Source organism: Boleophthalmus pectinirostris, unplaced genomic scaffold (assembly GCF_026225935.1).
Source record: "Boleophthalmus pectinirostris isolate CB_2022bp ecotype Guang Dong unplaced genomic scaffold, ASM2622593v1 HiC_scaffold_8, whole genome shotgun sequence".
Classification (NCBI taxonomy): domain Eukaryota; kingdom Metazoa; phylum Chordata; class Actinopteri; order Gobiiformes; family Gobiidae; genus Boleophthalmus; species Boleophthalmus pectinirostris.
Genome location: NW_026571515.1, coordinates 29,807,139 through 29,829,806, shown reverse-complemented (window position 1 = coordinate 29,829,806; position 22,668 = coordinate 29,807,139). Strand labels below are relative to the sequence as shown.

At 36.8% G+C, this 22,668-nt stretch overlaps 2 protein-coding genes across 10 annotated transcripts in view; one reads left to right on the top strand and one right to left on the bottom strand.

The window, feature by feature from the left end:
- The window catches only part of zmp:0000000926 (ataxin-1), a 59,941-nt gene that overhangs the window by 8,559 nt on the left and 28,714 nt on the right, over positions 1–22,668 (top strand). For 3 of the 9 annotated variants that reach the window (XM_055165516.1, XM_055165512.1, XM_055165506.1), the window contains exons 2-3: positions 11,767–11,900; positions 19,566–19,654. The gene's annotated coding sequence lies outside the window, so the exon portion shown is untranslated. Of the gene's footprint in view, positions 1–11,508; positions 11,665–11,766; positions 11,901–18,755; positions 18,944–19,400; positions 19,470–19,565; positions 19,655–22,668 lie in introns of those variants that run through there. The other 6 variants (XM_055165517.1, XM_055165514.1, XM_055165508.1 and 3 more) reach the window with 4 other exon arrangements.
- Positions 2,709–13,705, bottom strand: si:ch211-253b8.5 (dysbindin). Its single transcript, XM_055165520.1, has 4 exons — positions 13,405–13,705; positions 5,401–5,550; positions 4,957–5,106; positions 2,709–3,273 (listed from the first exon to the last, which is right to left on the bottom strand). The coding sequence occupies exons 1-4, from the start codon at positions 13,445–13,447 to the stop codon at positions 2,996–2,998; spliced, it is 621 nt and encodes a 206-aa protein (XP_055021495.1). The 5' UTR covers positions 13,448–13,705; the 3' UTR covers positions 2,709–2,995.

The window sequence follows — 22,668 nt, the reverse complement described above, 5'->3', positions numbered from 1 at the left end:
TGAAGGAAAAATAATCAAACAGTTGGCTGTATCAACATGTCATAAAAGAGCCGCACCTTTAAGCCTTGGGCATGCCACTTTAGACTCCCCCTCTCAATTTTAATTTATGATGATTAGAAATAGGGGGTGCCTTGGTTTCAAAAAATGCATCATACTATTGTTTTACAACAGCAGGCACAATTATCGGAATAAATTAGTTGAATCCAACGTTGATATTTTAATGGCAAGATAAGAAAAACAAAGAGGCCGTGGCTTGGGCATGTCAGCTGAAGTCTAATATGCAAATAATTTTTTTCACACAACTGCAATGCACCTATCAGATTATAGGCTTGTGAAACTGGCAGAGCAACAAAGCTAAAAACAAAACAAACTAAATCACTTTAGAATATTTACAACTTGGTACTGATATTTCACAATTAAAACTGCAAATGAAACTGCAAATATTGCATGGACATGGATGAAATATCAATAATAGTAATTTTGTGGTTTCTGCTCAAAAAAGGTGTTAGTTAACAGTTGGTTTTGCCTTTGAAGTTGGCAGATGAAAAATGGGCAAGGTTTGATGAAGCTATTTCTCAAATTATGCTTATGCCTTATCTGCTTTCAAAAAGAACTAGAGGACAAGCGGACTACACCAGGAAGTCCTGTAAATGTTCATGAAGCAAACCAAACCTTCATACACCCTCACCCAGGGAAGCCGACCAGGCCATCCAGGCCTATGTGCCTGATCAGCCCTGGTTGGGTCAACTTAAAGACCTGTAACATCCGGTGACCCTAGGTAACATCACTAATGCTGTGCCCTAGCATTGCATTTAGAAACAATGTATCTTTTAGTATTGTTTGAAGAAATCTCAAAACAGCCATTGATATCTTGTTCTTTTCATGTATTTATGATTTCTATCCCTCTCTCATAAAACTGAATCAAGATTCATTTTTGACCAATACCATTCTCTCAGTGACACATTTTCAATGTTTTCTTACAGAGGCAAAGGGGTGGTTGAAATGTCTTTGAAATGTCCCAAAGATGGTATGCACTGGTCTGAACTTAACGTATTGAACCGAATGCCCTAACCCCCGAGCCACTGCCTCTCTTTTGTCTTAACTCCAATTAGAACATACCATAGCCAATAGACTCGGAGAATTGATCATGTTTATGGGTATTAAACATCGTACATATTTGGATGTAACCCATCTTGTTCTACTGGCAAACAAGCATAAACAAAGCGTACTACGCAAAAAACATGGCTACAAGCAAAGTATGTGAAGGTGTTTGAATGGAGCACTTCCCGAACTTCACTAATGTAACATAAAACGTATAATGGAATATATAAAATAGAACAATAGAATAGAACAAAATAGAAATAGAAATAGAAATACAATAGAACAAAAACAACAAACATTTTTAAAGTATTTTTTATTAATACATCATATTTTATAAGCAACAGTTACCAGTATTTATTTTTAAAGAGTCCTTGTAGTTTCTTGTATTCACATTTTTTTTAATAATAAAAACACACCCATGGTTCAAAACAGATTATGTACTTACCGCATTAAATCTAATCCTTCAAGTATCCTTCATTAATTGACTCTTCATCTTACTTTGACATAAACACGGCTGACAGGTACATATTGACAATCGGCACACGACAAAGTACCATTTTGATTTTGTTACGTTTTAAAAGTTAAGTTATGCCATAGGATTGGTTTTACATGCGTTACAGACACTTCCATCAACATAAGAACATCATGCAGACAAACAGTAACAGACGGCTGTCCTCCTATGTAAAATGTGTGAGGTGATGGGTACATACAGGCTGAGTATGCATTTGAGACCTGTCAGTTTCAACCATTGTTATGTTGAGTTTAAATTGCATTCCAGGTTTATAACTACCATTCTGAAGAACCGCAAGCGTTATGTGATGTAAGGTAAGCTCCTCAGTCATATATCTGAGACACATAGAGTGTGGCTTTGTGGGGATTTAGGTGGAGTCACGGTGGATTTGTGAAAGGTCACCTATGACATAATTTCCATTGTCATTAAGCCAAAATGTCTTTTTGCTTTGTACTCACTGCTTACTACTTAATAGCCCACAACATCTACAGTGCCAGAATGAAGTTTTTATGCTAAAAATCATCAATCAATCCTTGGTTTTTTTTGTCAACTGATATGATACCTACCCATAGTGTTTGTCTAAACCTCTGCTTGTCCAGGTCAGATGTTTTCATTTTTATGTTTCTTTCAAAAGCCTTCTTTTGTTACTGTAAAGTCAACTTCTCTCCACCTGGCTTTATTTTCATAAGACAGCTTGATCATGTTTTTGTTCTGTGGGGTCATTCATAGGTCTAGCCTTAAACAACCTTAACTGTACAAAACTTTAAAACGCCTTTAACATTTCTACTTCTGGTGAACTTTTGAACCCCACTTGCTAATTTACTGTTGAATCAAATTAAAATGCTCACTATATTTCACACTTAAAATACAAAACAGATTTCACAATTAAAATTTTACCAATTTAAAACAATTACTGTTTATGTTTCACATTAGGAGTACCATCTTTTGTTTACTCAAATTTATTGTAGATCCATGTTAATATATCAAGGTGACCTGGTTTAGGGGTTTTGGAATTAATACTTTTTATATATACATTTTGGAAAAAGTTAATTTGTATTTGAAAATTTTTAAATTACTCTTGTGACTGATCCCTGTCCTATGTTTGGCACTGTGTTTTAAGACACAAAAAGGAGTGGCCATTCCCTCTGGCGGGATTCAAGTGATAAACACACTTCTCTAGAACCAGAGCGTGTTAGTACAGAACTGCATGACACATCAACATTTAAAGACAACCCTCACTCAACTGGCTAGACCGGTTTCTGTCATAATAAAATAGAATCTTTTTTGTATTTAAATGATACAATATGCAAATATCACAGCCAGTTTCATGCTGGGATCTGCATTTGACAAAGAAATGGCTTCTTATTCTCAAATAGACTTCTATTATACAGGTGCACGCCGTGGCTCCTCCTCTTCCTCACTCTCTTCGTCCCTGTTTTGGGGGACAGAGGTGAGGAGCAGAGTGTCTGCGTGGACCTCCTCGTCGTCTGATTGGATGACGGGTGTGTCTGCATCTGCTCCACTGGTGTCACTGGACCCAGAGGATGTGGACAATATTCGTACTTTAGATCTGCTCTTTGTCTCATTCAGACGCTTTACTGGGACACCCTCTCTGTACACAACCTCCGCCCCTTCATCCTCCTCTTCATTCTCGGCTTCTGCTTAAAGACAAGACAAATATTTTAGTTCTCAATAATGATACTTCCTCATTGCAAAATAAGGATTGTACCTTTTGTTATCTTACAATTGAAGTAGGTGTGTTGAGTAGGGAATCTTTTTAAGACGTGTCAGAAAACTGAATTGGGCATGATGTTGTAAAAGATAGATACTAGTATGTTGTGAAAGCTATATGTTACTGCATTGTTTAATCTGCTCATACCATAGATGTTCAAAGCATTAGTTATTTCTGTTTTTTTGTTTTGTTTTTTGACCTCCTCACTACTCACTGTAGATGTGATCACTTTCTAGAGTATCTCTTACTAGCATGCACATGAAAATGCATGCCAGTATGATGAAATGATACTGGCATGCATTTTCATGTGCATGCAAAAAGTTGTTCCCTGAAAAACTCTCTTATTTTATAGCCTTATTTTATAGGGGGGGGGGGTTCTGTGTACTTCTATTGGTGGAATGTTCAGTAGTTACCATGGTGACTCAATGCACACATTAGCAACAACTACTAAAAATGTTTTAAGACTGTCTGAAACAATACAATATTTCAGAATACAAAATGGATTTAAACAGCACATTCAGGAGCCTGTGATCAATAGAAAAGTTCATGGTTCTGTCTAGGAGTGACTGACTAATGGCTAATCCTAGTTTGCCAGTGACTGTAATTTTATGTATGGGACTTGTTTAACAGCACCGAACAGTTCACCTCCACCAGCTCTTTCTGGTCAGACTCTGTTAAAGTAAAGTTTAGATTGGGTAACAGAGCTTCAGAAAAATCAGTGCCTAGAGTTAGCATCCCAAAACCCGGGGAATGTTGATGAAACCTGCAAGTGTCAATTTTGTGTTTATCATTTACTTGATTTAGAAAAGTTATAAACAAAAGTTGAAAAGTTAAATAAAAAACCTAAACATAGCAACAGTTGACAGGGGAACAAGGTTTGTTTTATTTGTGAATGTATATCTGAGCTTCTTGTAATTTGTACCAAATTAATGTTAAAATATGGATAATGGTTAAACAATGTAATGAGCTACGGTGATCATAGGGTCATTTTTTCTGTTATTTTGTTATTGTCTAGCTCTTTCGTTGATTCTATGACATGGCAAGGAAAAGATCAGTCTTTTAACCATCAGTTCTGCCTTCTCAATTCGACTGGATGCTACGATTTGATTTAACATTTGATCATTTCATCAATACAAAAAAAGCCATTTTCTTAGAATCAAAATTTTGTATCATGACTATTCTTAATTTGCAGTCAACTTTTTGTCACTGTCATAAATTGTTAGCTTGACAGCTCCACTCAGAAGTTGACAGACTGTATTATTTATAATCATAATGATTAAGTATGGTTAGTTATTTATTTAATTCAATAACTGATAGAATACACTGATGTATCTAAAGCTGTGAAATTAGTCTAATTTTAATCAAGTTCCAGATTTAATCATTTCTGATCAGCTAATCCTCTGTCTGTTAAAGCATGGGCGTAGAAACAGTTCAGACTGGAGGAAGACGTTTGAATCAGTGCTAAAGATAGTCAAAGGAGTATTGCCTGCCTTGTTTATGTTCAGAACTTTTAATCAAAATTTGACCAATCTGAGAAAAAATAATTGTCATCTCCCAGCTCTAGGTGCATATGTTGATACTATAGTGACGTAGTGTGGGACAGTCATGATACCTGGTAGTGAGGGGGTCAGTGGCGCCTCCTCTGACCCAGAGCCGGAGTTGAGGAACACGTCCAGAGCCTCTTGATCCGAAATGTCCATCAGGTCCATCTGCTCCAGCACGTCCACATTCACCTCCATGGACGAGATGCTGCCCATGGGTGCTACAAACACATCAGTCAATGTCATCTCAATCATTGTGTCAGAGTAATAGTAATTATTAGCACCCTTAACAAACAGACCCCACACGTCAGACATAGGTCAGATCAATGTATAATTTTAATGTTGTTTTTTTTGCTCTACAAGTTAATTTCTGTAGTTAACAAAAAAATAATATATTTTTTATGTATAATTTTCATTTGTTCCACAAATTGTCCCAAATTGAACTTTCATGGTTAAATAATGCAATTTTTATTTGTGTGGGTGTGTGCGCGTGTGCACCCGTGTGTCCATCTTACGTTTTCTACAGTCAATCTGCAGATGAGTGGAGGGCAGGTAGTTGTCCACATCATGTTGGTAGACTTCCTCAAAGAAGCGCTGTCTGTCTCTGAGCTTCAGCTGTTGTCGGGAGTCGTTGTCTAGGTGACGCTGTGAGTTGTCTGTCTCTGCTGAAAAATCAGAGTTAAAAAGTTCATTTAAAAAAGGTATGCTAATTATGCTCTCAGAAATTTATGGTAACACAGCCAGTGGGAAAATCTCACAAATTTCCCAAGATTCCTTTTTTTCCACTGCAAGTCCTTTCATGATCTGCTGCAGGCTTCTGTGCTCACCAGACTGTTTCCTCAGATTAGATTGCAACATTTCTGTACCAAACTACATGCCCTAATTATAGATGGAGGCTATAAGAATTAATGAGGTGTTGTAATTATTTAAAATCGATGTCAAAACCTTTTTTTTTTTTTTTTTTTTTTTCCAAAAGATTGTTTCTCCTTTCTGTTTGACCCAAAATGCTATTCTACCCTCTAGTGGTTCTGATTATGATTGCAGTACTGGAATGAGAAGAGCCGTTGCAGGTGAACAAATTTCCCAAACATTGAATGTGTTTTGGCAGTTTAAATAATAATAATAATAATAATAATAGGTATGCATAATAAAAAAGATAAGGGCACCTACTCCTACTATCTGAAGCAACACTCACATACCAAGTAGTGACACATTTTTAACTGAAGGTGTAGACCTTTTTTTAACCGTTATTGCGCAACTTGATGAAAATAAATCTTACAGTTAATGACTGTAAAATGGCAGCAGATTTGACATGTAATTGTTCTAAATTGGTATCAAGTTTTAAGACTATTTTTCAGTGGCAAGTTTGAGATTTTAGTATTGCGTCTAAATTGCACAAATCAAAGGCGTAGTCAAAAACTGGAGTCCTTTTTTAACTTTTATTGCAACACTTGTCGAAAATAAATAATACAGTTGATGTATCAATACAGAATGTAACACAGCAGCAGATTTGATATATAATAGTGCTAGGGTTGTAAAAAAAAAAAGAATAGCCAGATAATTTAACCACATCAAAATTAACTATAGATAATATATATAGATTAACAAAAACGCATACATTGTTCACATTTCATTTCACACACATACACACACACAATAGCTTGTGTCTAAATTGTACAAATCAATGTGGAAAATGACACATTTTGAGAACCTATAAGCTATAATATCCATTGATTATTAGCCTATTTTGTATATTGTCTTTATCAGTGTTACATTGCACACATCATAAAGGTTAGTGCATGTGAAGTGTGCATTCGCCCTTGTGCTCTTCTCTACTGGACCTGGGGCTGGTTGTGTATTTTGCGTGTTGAATGTTCTTGTTGCGTGTTGGGTGTTGTGTAACAGTTTTGCTGCCATCTGACCCACTGGGTGCTGACACACTCACTCATGTCACTGTACCATGTTGTGACTCAAAGCACCTTCAGTGGACATGAACAATATTCGTGCTTTAGATCTGCTCTTTGCCTCATCTGGACGCTTGGTGGGACTCCCTCTCTGTACACAACCTCCGCCTCTGCATCCTGAACTTCTGCTTAAGTACAAGAGAACTATTTTGATTAACAATAATGATACTTACTCATTGCAGAATAACAAAGGGTAGGTGTGTTAAGTAGGCATTTGTTTGTTTTAAAACCAGAAAGCTGATTTGGTGATTCTTCTGAAGTCAGAGTTGTGAAAGTCACTGTTGTGAAAGCTATATACTAGTTTGCCTGACCCACTGGGCGCTGACACACTCGCTCATGTAACTGTACCACTGTGACTCAAAGCACCTTCAGTTTTGTTGATGCCATTAGTTTAAATGTGTTTGCTGAGCTTCTCTTTGAATTTAAATATCATTATTATCAATAAACTAGAAGAACACTTTAGACCATCATTCATTTTAAGTTGGCTGTTTTGCTGCTGTACCAATAGCAGCAGGTCACAATAATAAAAATATTTAATTTTAAATACATTTTTTTAGTATAGTTACTTTTTAACAGATTTAGCTGCATTTTATATCTGTATTCATGCTGTATAAATGAAACAGTTTAAAGCTGATCATTTTAAAGCACTATCCACATTCTCTCTGAGCTCTATTCAAGAGCAGGAGACTACTCATGATTACATTTACAAGTACAAGTACTCATACAAGTTTAAAAATCTGTTCTGTTATCCTGCTTTAGGCTTATTATGTCAGTAGGCTAAAGTAGTTTCAATATTCCCTCAGTCATCCAGGTAGGAGCCATCGCAAAAGAGAAATTCAATTCTGTAAACTTGTCTGAACTGAAGAATCAGCTTGGATGAGTTGCAAAACGTCTTCCATCACAAACTTTTGTCCAGTTGACAGAACTGAAAGTCTCCTTTGCTATTATCATTTAGTGTGACATTTTCTGTAAGACCTAAAACTCTTATATCGTTATGGAGAACGCCAAATGTAAACAGCTCTATATTTGCTCTGTGTTTGGTCTGTGTTTACAGAGTTCAATATACAGTGTTATGTATTACACTATTTTTGTAAACTACCTGCTGTCTGTCCCTCACAGATAGAGCTCACCTACCACACACCACTAATCAAATCAGCCCAAGTGCCCTGTTAATCCACTACTTTATATACAAATGTCAGCAAGATCATAAATATGGGTTGCTGCCTGCCACTATCAGAATATTCATAGTAATCTGATATACCATCTGTATTGGGTATACCCTTTTCTCATATATATATCCACAGTTTTGGCATGTCCCACTTACTGTCTACTGTAGTAGAATAGATAAGAGTCTTTGTGGAAAAAGGTGCTGATGATAAAACAGAGCTTACATAAACACTTCTGTCTGCTGCCTAAGGCCTCTCTCTTTCTCACTCTCTCTTCCTCATTCTTCACTGCCCCCAACCCCACCCCCTCTCTCCCAGCTCACTCACTCTCGCTCATTCTTTTTTCTTCCCTGCCACCTAACCCCACATATTCCAATCTCTCTCCTTCTCCCTCTCCCTCTTTCTGCATCTCTGTCTCTCTCTCTCTCTGTCTTCCCCTGTGTGTGTCTTATTCTGTAAAAGTCAAACAGCACTAGTGACTTCAGGAGTGCCACTGGACACTTCAGTCCACGCGCTCAGTCAGACCACACACACCAAGCTGCACCGTCTCATGCACACCTCAGCTCGTATGTATAATCACAACCTTGGCACTTGATACATTACTCTTTGTGTTATTTTATTTTAGGAGGAATTAAACTAAATTAAACATGTACACTGATTGTCCTAGGAATCCATTAATGCTTCTCGTTTTTACTCAATGCTCATTAAGATCCAGGAGATTAATATTTCATTGTAAATTAATATTCTGACACTTGACACTTTTTTTATTCTTGAGATTATATAAGATAAGAATAAACACAATGCAATACTATTTTGAAAAAAGAAAAATATTTATTTTGTTCCTCTATGTTCCTGGAGCCAAGTGCTGAATTTTCAGTAAGAGACTTAAAATGTTCCAGTGTATTTTGGGTCCTGTCTGGCACACTTGTGTAACAGGGCGACAGCAGCACTTCCAACTTTGAACAATCTACCTCAAGTCACGTCTACAGTTTAGGGATCACTGAGCATTTGACCCACATTGGGAGACATTGAGGACATTATTAATCCCACACAGACTGTCCTTGTTCATAACCATCAACTTTAGTCTGGGAGCCAAGAGCAGGTCATTCTCAAACAATGATATTTCTTCAGTCTCTTATTGTTTCCTTACTGACAGTAGCACCCAGCATCTCTCTGGATCATTTCTTTCTTTAAAAAAAAAAAAATCTTTTAACCATCCATTTCATTTTACCAGAAATGCTTTGCTACATTTATGTTCATAACATTGCCATAACATTTTTCAATCATTACCTAAGCCTAAAAATGAAACTGCCTTATGTAACCAGCCATGGCCCTACATCTTGCAGTAAGCAGCTGTTTGTTTGGTTTTGATGATACTGGTGTCTGCTAAGCGTCATACTGCAGGCATGGGCAGTATTTTGTGCTTTTGTGGTATGTCTAAGCTCATGAGAATGGAGAAAATGCAACCCTATACATTCTTTGCATATTTAGTTTTGGAGAATCGCACTTGTTGGTCGTGTTAGACACACCCCAAAACAACCCAGCGGGCCTTGATTGAACCTGATGTTTTTACTGTGTGGTTAGAGTGCTATCCATCATGCCAGCATTTGTCACACCCCTTTGGCAAATATATCTCTTTCATCTAAGAGTTGTTTCTAAGACTTTGTTTCTTTTTACCATACATGTCTAAGAATAAGTGAGCAGAGAATGCTGTGAAGGAAAGCTGGGAAGGTTGACTGATGGGGAGGGGGTGTGGTCGAGTTATTTGGTTTTGGTTCTTTTCTGTTTTGTTTTGTTTTTTATTATTATTATTTGTTTTACTTTGAGTTATAAATATTTAAATTAGGAAAAAAAAAAGATTTAAACAACAGGCCAAAAATGTATATAATGATTTTTTTGAGCTACTCAGTTTCAGTTTGATCACAATTTGGAGTTCTTCTCACTTCACTCTGATTGTTTAAAGAGCCCATATTACAGTATTTTCTGATCTATGTAAAGTTGTTTCCTCATCACAAACATACATAGAGTTGTGTTTTGTTTCATTCACACATGTTAAACACACAAACCCTGCATATTTATTCTGAGTTCTTCTGTCAAATGGAAAACACTCTGTTCCACCTTGTGATGTGATGCCATGTCATGTGGTAATACAAGAAGTGCTCCACTATGTTTTTAACTCCATACACTTTCATTAGAGTCATTTGGATGATTTCAGCCTTGGAATTGCCATCTCTACTGAACTAAAAGTAAAAGGTAGCTGTTAACTTGAAAAATACTGCTTCAAGACATCACAAGGTGGAACACAGCATTTTCAACTTTGGAGATGACTAATAAAAAAGAGTTGAAACAAAACACGATTTCAGGTATGTTTTTGAGCAGGTAACAACATATAATAGGTTTTAAAGCTCTCAAGAGTCAATTCTGTGTAATATAGGACCTTTAAATCTCCCAGAACATGCAGGAGTGGATGTAGTAAGTATCTTTTTGTTATGCATATGACATGAATACAATATAAATTAAATATAAAGCACTGAATCATACATCCGTATAACCAAATAGCAGATTGTCACAGACATCAGATCACAATTTGATTTTTGCCACAATATTGCTAAACCTTACATGGCAATATAGATGTAATAATTACTGGTATATGAATTATATCTATGCCTTATTCTTAAGACTTAACCAGATTCGTTTTAAAACAATAAAGCAACAACAACTAATCTGATTTATCTAAACTGGTAGAAGATCAACCACAATAATTCATACTTTGCAGTTGATGTCATAAACATTGTCTTGGGGGTGTGATGATAACTGTAGGTGCTGCCCTGTCTCAAGCTTTGTGAAACTTTAATCTCAGCTTTATTTTAACACAATTTGAACACAAAGAACAGACTTAGTCGGAACTGCAACATAAACATTTCATTTTAATGTTAAAAAACTCTCACATAAAATTACAGTCACAAGCCAGCTAGCATTAGACAGAAGTTTTTCATTTAGTCATTCTCTCCTCACCTTTTGCTGAAAATCAAACTCCTAAACAGGAACTTGAACGCCCGTACTTATCACAGGCATGTGAAAATGTGTTGTTTAAATCCATTTTGTATTTTTTCATGAGTTTTCAGATGATCTTAAAACCTTTTTTGGCAGTGTTTGCTAATGTGTCAGTAGAAAACACTTCATAACTGATACATATTCTGCTCTCTGTCTAAAAAGGCCAGAGGTGACAGCTGAGCCTTGTGCACATGACTGCCTATTATCGGTTATGCATCTCTGTCTATCCTCCCTCTCCTACTGCCCCACACTGCTAATGTTTACAACCATCTTTACACCACAAATCACACCCTCTCCTCCAGCCTATCTCTCACCCTCTCCTCCTTTCCACCTCTTCACCCTGCCCTGTCAATACCCCCTTCAGAACAGAATAATTCAACAGAGTGCATGTGCCATTAGACTAGCCTCTGTCTATAATACCCTCCCCTGTGTCATATAGAGCTGGAGTCATACATCAAGTGCTGTAGCTGGGAACTGCTTTGGAAGATTGGAAAAAATGTCCCTATTGAACCGAACAGTCACAAGGCTTCATGTTCAAGCCTCTTGTGGCCAGGGCAGAGAAATCCCATGATCATCTTTCTGTTTTGTATTGAAAGTGAGTGGCCGCAGGGTGAAAGGCCCTGGTTAGACAGTTGTATTGTACGGACCGTTTGCTTTTGACAACCCATCTGTCTTCTCTCTCTCTCTCCTCACATAGACTCTAATTCCCGTTGGGATTGGCACCTCTCAGCATTTTACAACACATCATCTGGAGGTCTGGGCCAGTGTTATTTACAGAGGCGATTGGAACGTGCTGCTCCTCTGGCCTACGCCGCCACAACACTCCATCAGGTATAAATCATTTATGAGTAAGATCACTGCAACACAAACGCCAGCTCCCTCTGCCTCACTACATTACAGAGAACAGACATAAGATCTGACTGTAGGTCCCTGTAAATCCCCCTATCAGATGTTATTCCCAAACTCATTCTATTTGTTGTAGGCCTGATAATTCCTCTGCAGGTGTTCAAAAGGCAAGAGTGGGTTATTTTTGTAATAACTACACATGAATTAGCATTAAAAATGAAGCATGAATGAAGAATGTATTCAGGCTTAGTAACTATTTAATTAATACCCTGGCTCCTAACCCTTTAATTATAGTTACTAAGCCTGTGTCATTCTTAATACGCTGTTTGTTTAAGTCTTTATGCTTTATTATGGCTAATTCAAGGGTAAGGGTTTATTTATATTACCACTTTATTTGTTTTACTTTTTTGCCATATTTGTGTTTTAAAAAATTGCCAATTGAGAAACTATAGGACAGCTAATGTTTATTATTTATTTTCCAATTGAATAGCTGTATAAGAGTCTGTGTTCAGATAGTAGTCACTCAATGAATACATTTCTTTCAAGCTATTTAAATAATTGTTTAATCTCTCTTGTTCCTGCAATCTTATTTTAATATCGCAGTAATGTTATAGGCATGAAGCATAATAGATGACCATAGCTGTTCTAACCGAGCTCTACATTATAGCTTGTGTGAGCAGTTCTTTTGGGTGAGAATATTATCACCCACTAAAAACACTTTTGCACAGCAGTATATCAGTCCTTTAATGGTTGTGCATAATGTTACTTCTAAAATGTCTATATGATATCAACCTTAGCCGTCCACCCCCATACGTGATGAGATTAGTGTATTCCCAGGCCATTCCCGTTTCCAAAACTATTAGGGCCTCTGCACTCAAGGCTAAATGCAGACATGACCTCAGGCTTGCTCCTTATTTCATCAAAGCAGGGCCCACACTAAATGTACTGATGGAATTTAAATCACTGCAGCTTTTTACCCCTAAAACACATCATTGTTTACTTACATGTCCTGTCTTGAAGTACAGTTAGCAAGTAGCACTTAGCTCGTCTTAACAGTTTCTATGTAAAGACGTTCCATTGGCTAAGAAGTAGTGCTTATCCCTTCAATGTGATTACCTACCTCTATGTTGCATCTTACCAGGGCTAATTCATTAAATGGACTATGCTGCCCAGTTAAATTTTATGAATGACAGTAAGTTTGTGCAGGAAATTTTGTAAGATTTTGAGGATAATTAAACCATTTAGAGAATTGCTTTCAACATCAGCCAGTGTATTATGTAACTACAGTGGATTACAATGGATTGCATGCAGACAGACTTGGCTAGATTTGTTACATAAAAGTTAAAGTAGGCTGACAGTTGTTAATTTTGTTTATCTCGCATTCTTGACGTTTACATATACTATTAGAAACTATATGTTAAAATTTAATAGCATTTCTCACAAGCATGCGGCAGACTGTCTCAAATTAAAACTACTTTGTTATACTTACATGCTAGACGCTTGTTGTGGTTGGCCGACCCAGTGGACGACATGATGCTTTGATTCTTGAGTATCTTTTAAGTTGTCTTCACAGCTCCATAGTGGGATGCTGGTGGTGCCTGCAGTGAGTGTTGGTCATCTGGACTTGTAACACAATCATACATAAACAATAGCCATTAATCTTCAGTATATCTTCTGTGATCTTTGGACTGCGCTCTTCCTCCTCTTCCTCCTCCAGTGTTTTTTGCAGTTCTTTCGAGGTTTGCTTCACACAGTCATCTCGGTTGGCCGGCGTCATGCACACACGCGCTGTTGTGACTCTCTCTCAGTTGGAGTAGTGTTGGGGGCTGTGCAGCAGGGGAGAGGGATAGACAGGAGACCGGACTACGGCATTATCGTGGTCTGTACCAAGTCACAGGGACGTGGGGGTCAGTCAGAGCAGCAGACTTAAGGCAGCTGGACTCATGGCTGTAGCTATGCATTTCAGAATGGTGAAATATTAAGATCGTTACCATAGTGATTAATCATTTTAAACAAAATATTCTTCTTTTAAATGGGAAAAAGTCCTCAAAATGTCAGGAAGCTGAAGCTCTTGGATAGGCAGGATGAACTCATAGTAGTTAGTTAATAAGTCTTGTGCAGGTTAGTAAAATTAAATAGTACATATGTTACTTAATTCATAGTGAGTTAGCAATTAACTCAGCCACAACCTTTTAATTTATTTATATACCGTCACTAATAATAATACTAATAATACTACTACTCTTACTACTAATAATAATTGTAATCATAATCATAATAAAGTTATATCACATGCATTATTTTTATTATTGAATTGTTTATTACACAAATTCTGAATTTTGTGCATATGAATAACTTATCTAAGCTCATGTAATCATAATAAAGCATTAACAAAGATGTTGTAGCAGTGATCTGATAAGTGTTTGTGTTGTATTAATAAATAAATGCTGACATTGATGCATTTATGAATCCACTTCAACTATGCATTTCAAGTACATTAATTCACTAACTATCAGATCTGACAACATACAAGACAAGAGAATGCCATTATTCAAGTTAGTATGTATGTTCGGCTGTAAATGCCATAAGTATACTCTTTGGTATGCTTGTGCCACAGTCATGACAAATCCACCTTCCTGCTCCTGTCCTAATGAATTGTGGGTGTGCTGTGATGTAGCACAATGATAACAATTTCCTTTACAATCGTCCAGTTCTTTTTTTATACTCACTGAATAAATTATCTTAAAAAGAAGATGATGTTTTCAATCAAAGTCACGCAGAGACAAAGAAACATGTAAACTGGCGTTGTATTTCTGGTTCAGTCGAGGTCGTTTCAAAGTTGAAATATGCATAAAAAAGCATGTGACTCATGTGATATCTGTAGTTGTCTGTCCGGATATCCTGATAAGAAAGACAAAAACAGAAGCCTTGGTATTATTCAAGACATTGCATTCATATTGTGAGAGAGGTCGCCTTTCCACAGATTTGGCCTTGTCCCTGGAGATGCCAAACTATAGAACACACTAAGCAAACTGTAGAACACACTAAGCAAAGCAATAATAAGCAGGTGGTGCACTCTTATCAGTAGTGTACTCTTAAGATAATATGAATATCAGTTGTTTATGATTAGCTGATTATAGTTCTAATTTTCAAGTTGCTAATGTTCATGTATTGATTTGTTCATATTTGTGGTTTGTATAAAACAACCTCACAGCTGTTTGTAAATCAGACATGAGTCTTGTTGCAGAAGCGTCTTAATGAAAGCCTCGCCCACAGAGAATAATGAGGTACATGTAGTGTAATTAAGGATGCACTGAGCACTATCTCTCCACTCTGTGTTACCAGCATGTACTGTAACTGTCACACACACAGGGTTAATAGGCACTTAGCACCATGGACTACCAGGTCCCACTCTCTCTCCCCTAATAAGAGCCTTTGAACTGACAATTACCCCACTCCTCGCCTGTACATGTGAGGATAGATACTTAAGACCAGTGACGAAAGCTTGGAAAACGTGATGAGTTTAAATGAAATAGTTTAAAGTTTAAAGGTTATGTAACTTTTCTAGTATTGGGTTAACCATTGGCTTGTAGAGTTATGTGATAAACCAAATTTAACTCAAGATCTAGATTTGTTTCATTTTAATTGTTAATGGTCAGCTTGGGTCTTTTCAATAGAAAGGTCTCTGTCCAATACCGTGTCAGTAAAATTATGTAGTTTAGAGCAAAGTTCAGACTTCGGAGTAAGAAATTTGAAAAAGAAATTTTAAAAAGATTGTTCAGTATGAGGAAAAAGATTGATGGATTAATTTTTGGGCATATCATTGCCCAGTTTTACCAATTCGTCTACATAGAGACAATTGCTTTGCCTGGAATGTTCCACAGAATGGCCTAAAACGTATCTATTTTGCATTTATTCAACCAAGAATAAATATATATTGTATGTAGAGGTGTATCTCTATGAGTGAAATATACTACATTTTAATTAATGATTCAATAAAAGCTAAACTTAATCCAGCTCAACTATAGTAGGCAAAATGTTTAGTATTTAGACATGAAGAGCAACACTTCCCTGTGCTATGCAACTTTACGATTAGTGAATGGTGTCATCTGCTGGATAGATAGTGCTATTACATTGTGTATTTCATATGAATTGACATACTTAAGTATTGTATTTTAACACTAGGAATACATTTGAATAAGTTCAGTTCATACTTCTCTATGTTATGTGTGAATTATAGTTTGTGTATTTGGTGTATAATATTTAATCACATCTGCATTGACTCAAAATACTATCAAAGTTAATTCATATCCGGGTGAGGGGGGCTTTCCATTGGTTGCTCTTTCAGCTTCTTTTCTCGCTGCTTCCTTTTCAAAACTGTGTCATGTCGTCTTTGTTTGGCTCACTCTCTGTTGTGGCTTCTGACTCATAGTGCGGTAAATCTACACATTTACACACATTCACAGACCTGTTGACAGTCGCACACATTGGAGTCAGTGACTTCACAATGAGCCTATTGACACAAGATGGTGGGTTTTTTGGGGTGGAAAAACTCAGTATCAAAACCATGCAAAAGTTATGTTTTAGGGCTGCACAATTAAGTTAATGGGTCCATGCGTTTCAGAATGATGAAAAAATTATGATGATTGCCATAGTGATTAACAATTTAAAACTAAATATTATATATTTTAATATTTTGAATGGGAAACAGTTCTCAACATTTTACATTTAACAGGAAACAGAAAGTTATGTATTCATGGGTTTCAGACAGACAATTCATTCCTGATTTGAAAAACTTTAAAATAACCCATAGAGGAACTTTTCCCATTCAAGAAATATATATTTTATTTGAATTGCTTAGTTGCTATGACCACAGAGGACGAGTGCTGTAGCTTGAAACCCGTAAATAGCAGCTCAATCACAAATGGTGCAGTAAGTATTTGATTGTTAAAAAAATAATAATAATAATAATTGAAAAAATAGATATATTATGGAAATGTATTTGAAAATGCATGGCATTCTGAAATTAGTTTTGCAGTTTATATTTCGGTCTTTGAAATGTGAATGCTCCTGGACATGTTTAAAATATGCAGTGTGAACTGAATCTTGATTATGAAACATAAATTACTAATCAATGTTAGATTTTTTTTTTTTTCTAAAACTTGTTCAGCCCTATAGTTAACGTCTTAGCAGTGCAGACAGAAAAGTCAGAGCTCTCAAACTTTATTAAAAATATCCCTGCGCTGTGTGGGGATATTCTGGGGGTCACCATGGCAACAGACATCCAAGTGCCACATACAGGAGCGTGCTCACCTGTCTTATAACTTGTGCCTCGCAGCTGCCTGTGAGGCTGTGTCTGCACCGCTTGCTAAATGTGGCAGGACCAAGAGGCGACAGGAGCTTTTGTTCTCTCAACCAGCTCCATCAAGGTGCTAATTAGCCATTGCCAGACGAGAAAGTTGTTTGTGCGTTCGCAAAGTGAGATGCATTTTCTCATTCTGTAGCATAAGATGACTTCATGAGGAGTGCTATAGTGGCATTGTTGTAGTGAAAGACTACAGTAATCAGCATCTATTATTACAGCCCACACATGCACATGGAAGATACTGCATACGCCAACAAAGACTGCTAGAATTAGAAGTTAATTTAACGCACAGCTAGGAAATCAATTTCAATTTAAGAATTAGACATAAAATATAGACTCCAATAAAATGAAATGTTGAGCCTATTTAAAGATGCACTATGTAACTTTTCTGGTAGAGGGTCCTCAACCTTGTCTCCATGGATTCTATTGCTTTACTTCTAATGTTTCAGTAAGGCAATTAACTACGTTTTGTGTATGTTTTTCAAGGTTATACAGATATATCTATAATGACATAAATGCCATATAGCGGGATAGTCCATGTAAAGCAGTAACGTCTCCATGGAAACAATCAGGTGGCAGACCCTCCTCTAGAAGTTACATATATGCACATTATATTATTATATAATATTATGTCAACCTTTTCCATATATTATTGTTTTATGTTGATCCAAAGCAAATAGTACATTTCATTGTATTCACATACTTTCTATAAATTATGTACATTTATTAGGGTGACACAATATATTCAAACAGGGTTAGCGTTCGAGTGTGAAAAAAAAGAAAGTTTCCATCAAAATTTTGGCCACCAATCTTGAGATTCTGTGTTTTGTAGGTTTGAAACTGAACCAAGACCATGGACATTTTTGGAACAATATAAGGGTGGCATAATATATTCAGACAGGGTCAACTTTTTTTTGTGTAAAAGATTCAAAAGAAAGTTTTCACCAATATATTGGAAATTAATCATTTAGTATTAGGCTGCTAAGCATGTTAAAAGTTTAAAACTGAACGGAAACTGAAACTGAACTGAAAGACATTGGAAGTTTTTTTCAACTATATTTTTTCACAGTTACAACTTTAAATGCTTAATATATTTAAATATCAACATTCTTAGTGCAAATTACTGGAAATCACTGCTAATCATGTGAGAATTTGTAACAGAACTAAGCCAGTGACCCAAAAGTACAGATTTTGGAACAATATTTTTAACTGTTACAAATTGTCTTTTTTGTACACATAGGCAGTGTATTGTACATAAGTAAAAGTATGAGTGCTGTGTATTGGTCTATGTCTAAAAGAGCTCCTGTGACTCATGTGTAGAACAGGCTGCTGACATGGCCTGACTGACAGTATCACTTTGAGTCGTCACGCGCTTCTCGGCCTCTGCTGTACTATTATTATTGTGGACATTACTCAGAGCCACACTTCAGTCTTAAGTGTGATCTGTTATGTGCAAATATTACAAAGAGCTGAATGTTTTGTTTTCCTGTGTGAGTCGAGTGAATGTAACAGGAAACTTGAAATGTCTTAGAGCTTGTTATAATTTTCTGTCATCCAGGTTAATGAGTTCAAAATTTGTGGTAATGTGAAAAAAAAAGGCTGTGACTAACAAAGAAATACAGAGAGGTTGTGGTTTAGTAGTCGACCAACCAAAGAATGGCAGGTAAATATGCAAAACTTTTTGAAAGAAACTGAAATATGTACTCTTACAAGAATCTCAAGAATATTTTAGAACATGTTTGTAGAGGCCTGAACAACCGGTACAACAAGATTTTTCTACAAAAAGACAGATATTTTGTTCTTTGCCGAGGACATTCTCTGAACTAAATGCAACCATTGCTGTTTTATAATTGTGCACACTCAAATTGCAGTTTCAATTCAATTACAAACGTCATCTGAGTGCATAATGACTTTATGTCCCTGAGCAAGGCATTTCATACACGTTGTTAATGCTCCTCTCACTAGATGTGGCTGCATACATCTGACTCAGTGCTTTCTACAATTTCTTTTTTGTTATTTCTTTTCTTTGTGCAGAGTTATTGTTCTTTTCTAATGCTGACTATGTTTACATGTCTGATCATGATCTAATTTCTAGAGTGCTCAAATTATTGAAATGTCAACAGTTATATCAGAGATATCTTAACATTTATTGTGGCCTGTCATCCAGATAAAAAATGTATTTTGTGCATGTAAGTAATTATTGGGTTATCTGATTATTTATAGTTGAATATGGTTACAAACTCTTTTATAAACAGATTTTCAATTTTCTTTCTTTTGTACCATAGGGTTCTCGAAACATGACCTATTAAATGGATTGACCAAGTTTAACCTACCCATTCGTGCTCAGCTCCACTTGAGGAAGCATTTGAACGAGGTAAAACGCTTATTTATTTCATTTAAATGTAAGAAAACCAAAGTAAAGGCAAAAAGTGTGCAATAAGTAGAATCCAAACGTCCCCTCTCATTTCTGAATGATAACTCCTATACTATACTCTTACCATAGATTACAGTGAGTTTATTCCAAGGAGGTGTTTTTTTCCTTCCTGTTGCAACTATAGCCACATATACTCAATACACTGTGACTGGTGTGTGGGTGAAGTGTCTTGCCTATAGGGACACAACTCCAATGTGTCAGGTCATGTTTTAACCCTTAGTGATTTGGCAACGCTGAACCCACTGCACTCATGTTTCCCATATATAGTAAAAGTATGTATTTTAGGGCTGTAATCCATAAGTCATTTAGTTGACTTATTAGTCAATGGTGTCTTTGTCAACCACGTTTTTATTACTCGATTAGTAATTGTATTGCTGTTATAAAGATTTATATGGACAACAGCAGAAAGTTAGTTGGACTTTTATAAGTGACTGGACTTTTTCTTATGAAGATGTGTTTATGGTAAAGGTGCACATTATTGTTATTTAAATTTGTCCTCTGCATTTGACCCATCTTTCAATGCCGCTGGGGCAACCTGTCAGTCTCCTTACTAGTACTCCTTTACATATGAAATAGTTTTTTCTTAAAATCCTGACATAGTTTAAGCAGCACTGCACCCCTTTGTGATCGAATAATCAAACCACAGGCCATGTTTTTAGTCACTCAAGAATTTCTTTACAGTCCTAACATTTTCATGAACTAATCTTACTTTAGTTGTCTCCTATGCACTAATCACTCATTATTATGTATAAAACAAGCTCCCCAAGGTTTCTGCACGTAGCCAATCGTCCTTTAGCTATGCAGCTCTACAGTCTTTATGTTATGCTACGTTGTACATGTAAGTGTGCGTGTAAATGTATGCATGAGTATGTGAGTCACGCACCACTATCCAACCCCCTGGGCTTCTAGCTTCTGACGCCCATCTCCTGCTCCTGCTACTGCATGCTGAACCCACTGAACCTTTTCTCGCTGTTTACACCCCCCCTCTCTCTCCTCTCCGGTCTCTCCATTTATACGCCTCTACAGAGCATCTCTCCTTCTCACGCATGTCTTTTTCTTAGCCTTCTCTGTTCAGTCTTTATCTATCTCCGCAGATCAGGGCTTCTTATTCACAATCTCCCAGACATTTCTTTGTAGAGTTCAGACAGCGGTGCTAGTTGGATTGAAAAGCAACACAGTTGAACCAAAAGACCTCAATATACAGGGTTGGAAGTGAAACCATCCATTTTTATGTTATCTTCTCAGTACCTAGGCATTATAGTGTCGTCAGCATCCCTCACAGCACAGGGCCATTTGATAATAATGGTTGTGTCATAGGGCTTCATTGTGCTATGGCCCACTCCATGCCCCTTCTGTCAGCTCTCCTCCGGCAGATTGGCAACAATGCGGGGCTTTTATCTCACGTCTGTGTCAGCAGTTCTGTCTTCTTTTCATGAATGGATACGTGTGTGTGTGGGCATGTGTGCGAGCATGTGCCTGGGACAGTTAGTTAGTTAGTAGGCGAGGTTGGAGGGACAAGCAGGGGGTTGCAGTGTCACAACAGGGAGTTGAGAGTTGAATTTGTGAAGATCTTCTGAAATATAGTATATAATAGGGCTACAACAAATGTATTTTAGTAGTGATTAATAGCACAAAGGACACAATATTTAATAATCGCATTTTTAAATTGCAAGAGTTTGTAAATACTATTTTCTCAAGAGTTATTTCTCATTGAGTTTTTATTGTTTTGATGTGGAATAACAGGTTTCTGTCACAGTTTGATGAGCACTATGAATCTAAAACCCTGTTGGTGAAATATATAGTACATCTGCTTTAGTATCAAGTTTTCTTTGTAGGAGAGATGAGGCTTTATATTTGTAAGGCTTTTTTGCTTATTGCCAGCTATTGCAACCTAGCAAGCAGTTGCAACCATGAACTACTCAATTTCACAGTGAAGGCGCACTTGCACATATCAATGTTCCATATTATTATACCTTAGGTTGTGGTTTTGATACTTTTTTGATAAACTACTTTTTTCTCTTTTTCCCATGGTTCATATTAACAATTGCCACTGATGTCATCAACATTCCCTGGGGGTGTGAATGCTAACTGTAGGCACTACTCTGTCAGATGCACTATTAGACTTTAATCTGAGCTTTATTTCAAGAATCTGATTTAGTTAGAACTACAGGTGAGATGATTTGTGCTGTTAAACAAGTCTCTCACACATAAAATTACAGTCACAAGCTAAGATAGCATTAGCCAACACTTTTTCAATTAGTCACTCTCAGCTTTTAGTTGAAAATCAAACACTTAAACAGGACCATGAATGCTTGTATTGATCAGAGACTCCTGAAAATATGTGCTGAACATTACGTCAATAGAGATACATGTAGAGCAGCTCAGGTATGATCACTGCAAATTATCAATATTGACAAATGCAATTCAATATTTATTACCAAGAATGTCATACTATGATAATACTTTGTTATTTTCAGTGTTCAGTGTTCTTAGATGCTACATTACAGACAAACTGGCCTTCTGTGTTTCTTTAAATGCTTAAATAGCCCTGCTCAGAGTGTGCGTGCTGGACGTGCTTGGAACCCTCTGATGTGGAGAGGCTGACATGGCGTGCCCCTCTCAGGAGCGCATGTGGCCCCTGAAGATAGGGGTTTCTGTGTGTGTGCGTGTGTGCATGCGTCTGTGTGTTCAGGTGTACAGCATGTAGAATGTATGTAGCATGTTATGTCCACCCATATGTATAAGGCCCTCTGATAGGTGCTGCTTATGCTTACTTACACAGTGTGAAATTGGTGCAATGGGAATAATGCACTCTATAAGTCACAGGGTTCATTTTCATGCTCTGCACTGCTTCACCACCTCCCCGCACTCTTTAATCATGTATTCAACAACTGTTCTATCGCCTGTTGCTTTAAAGACACTCCACCGACCAATCAACAGGCTCCATTCACTTT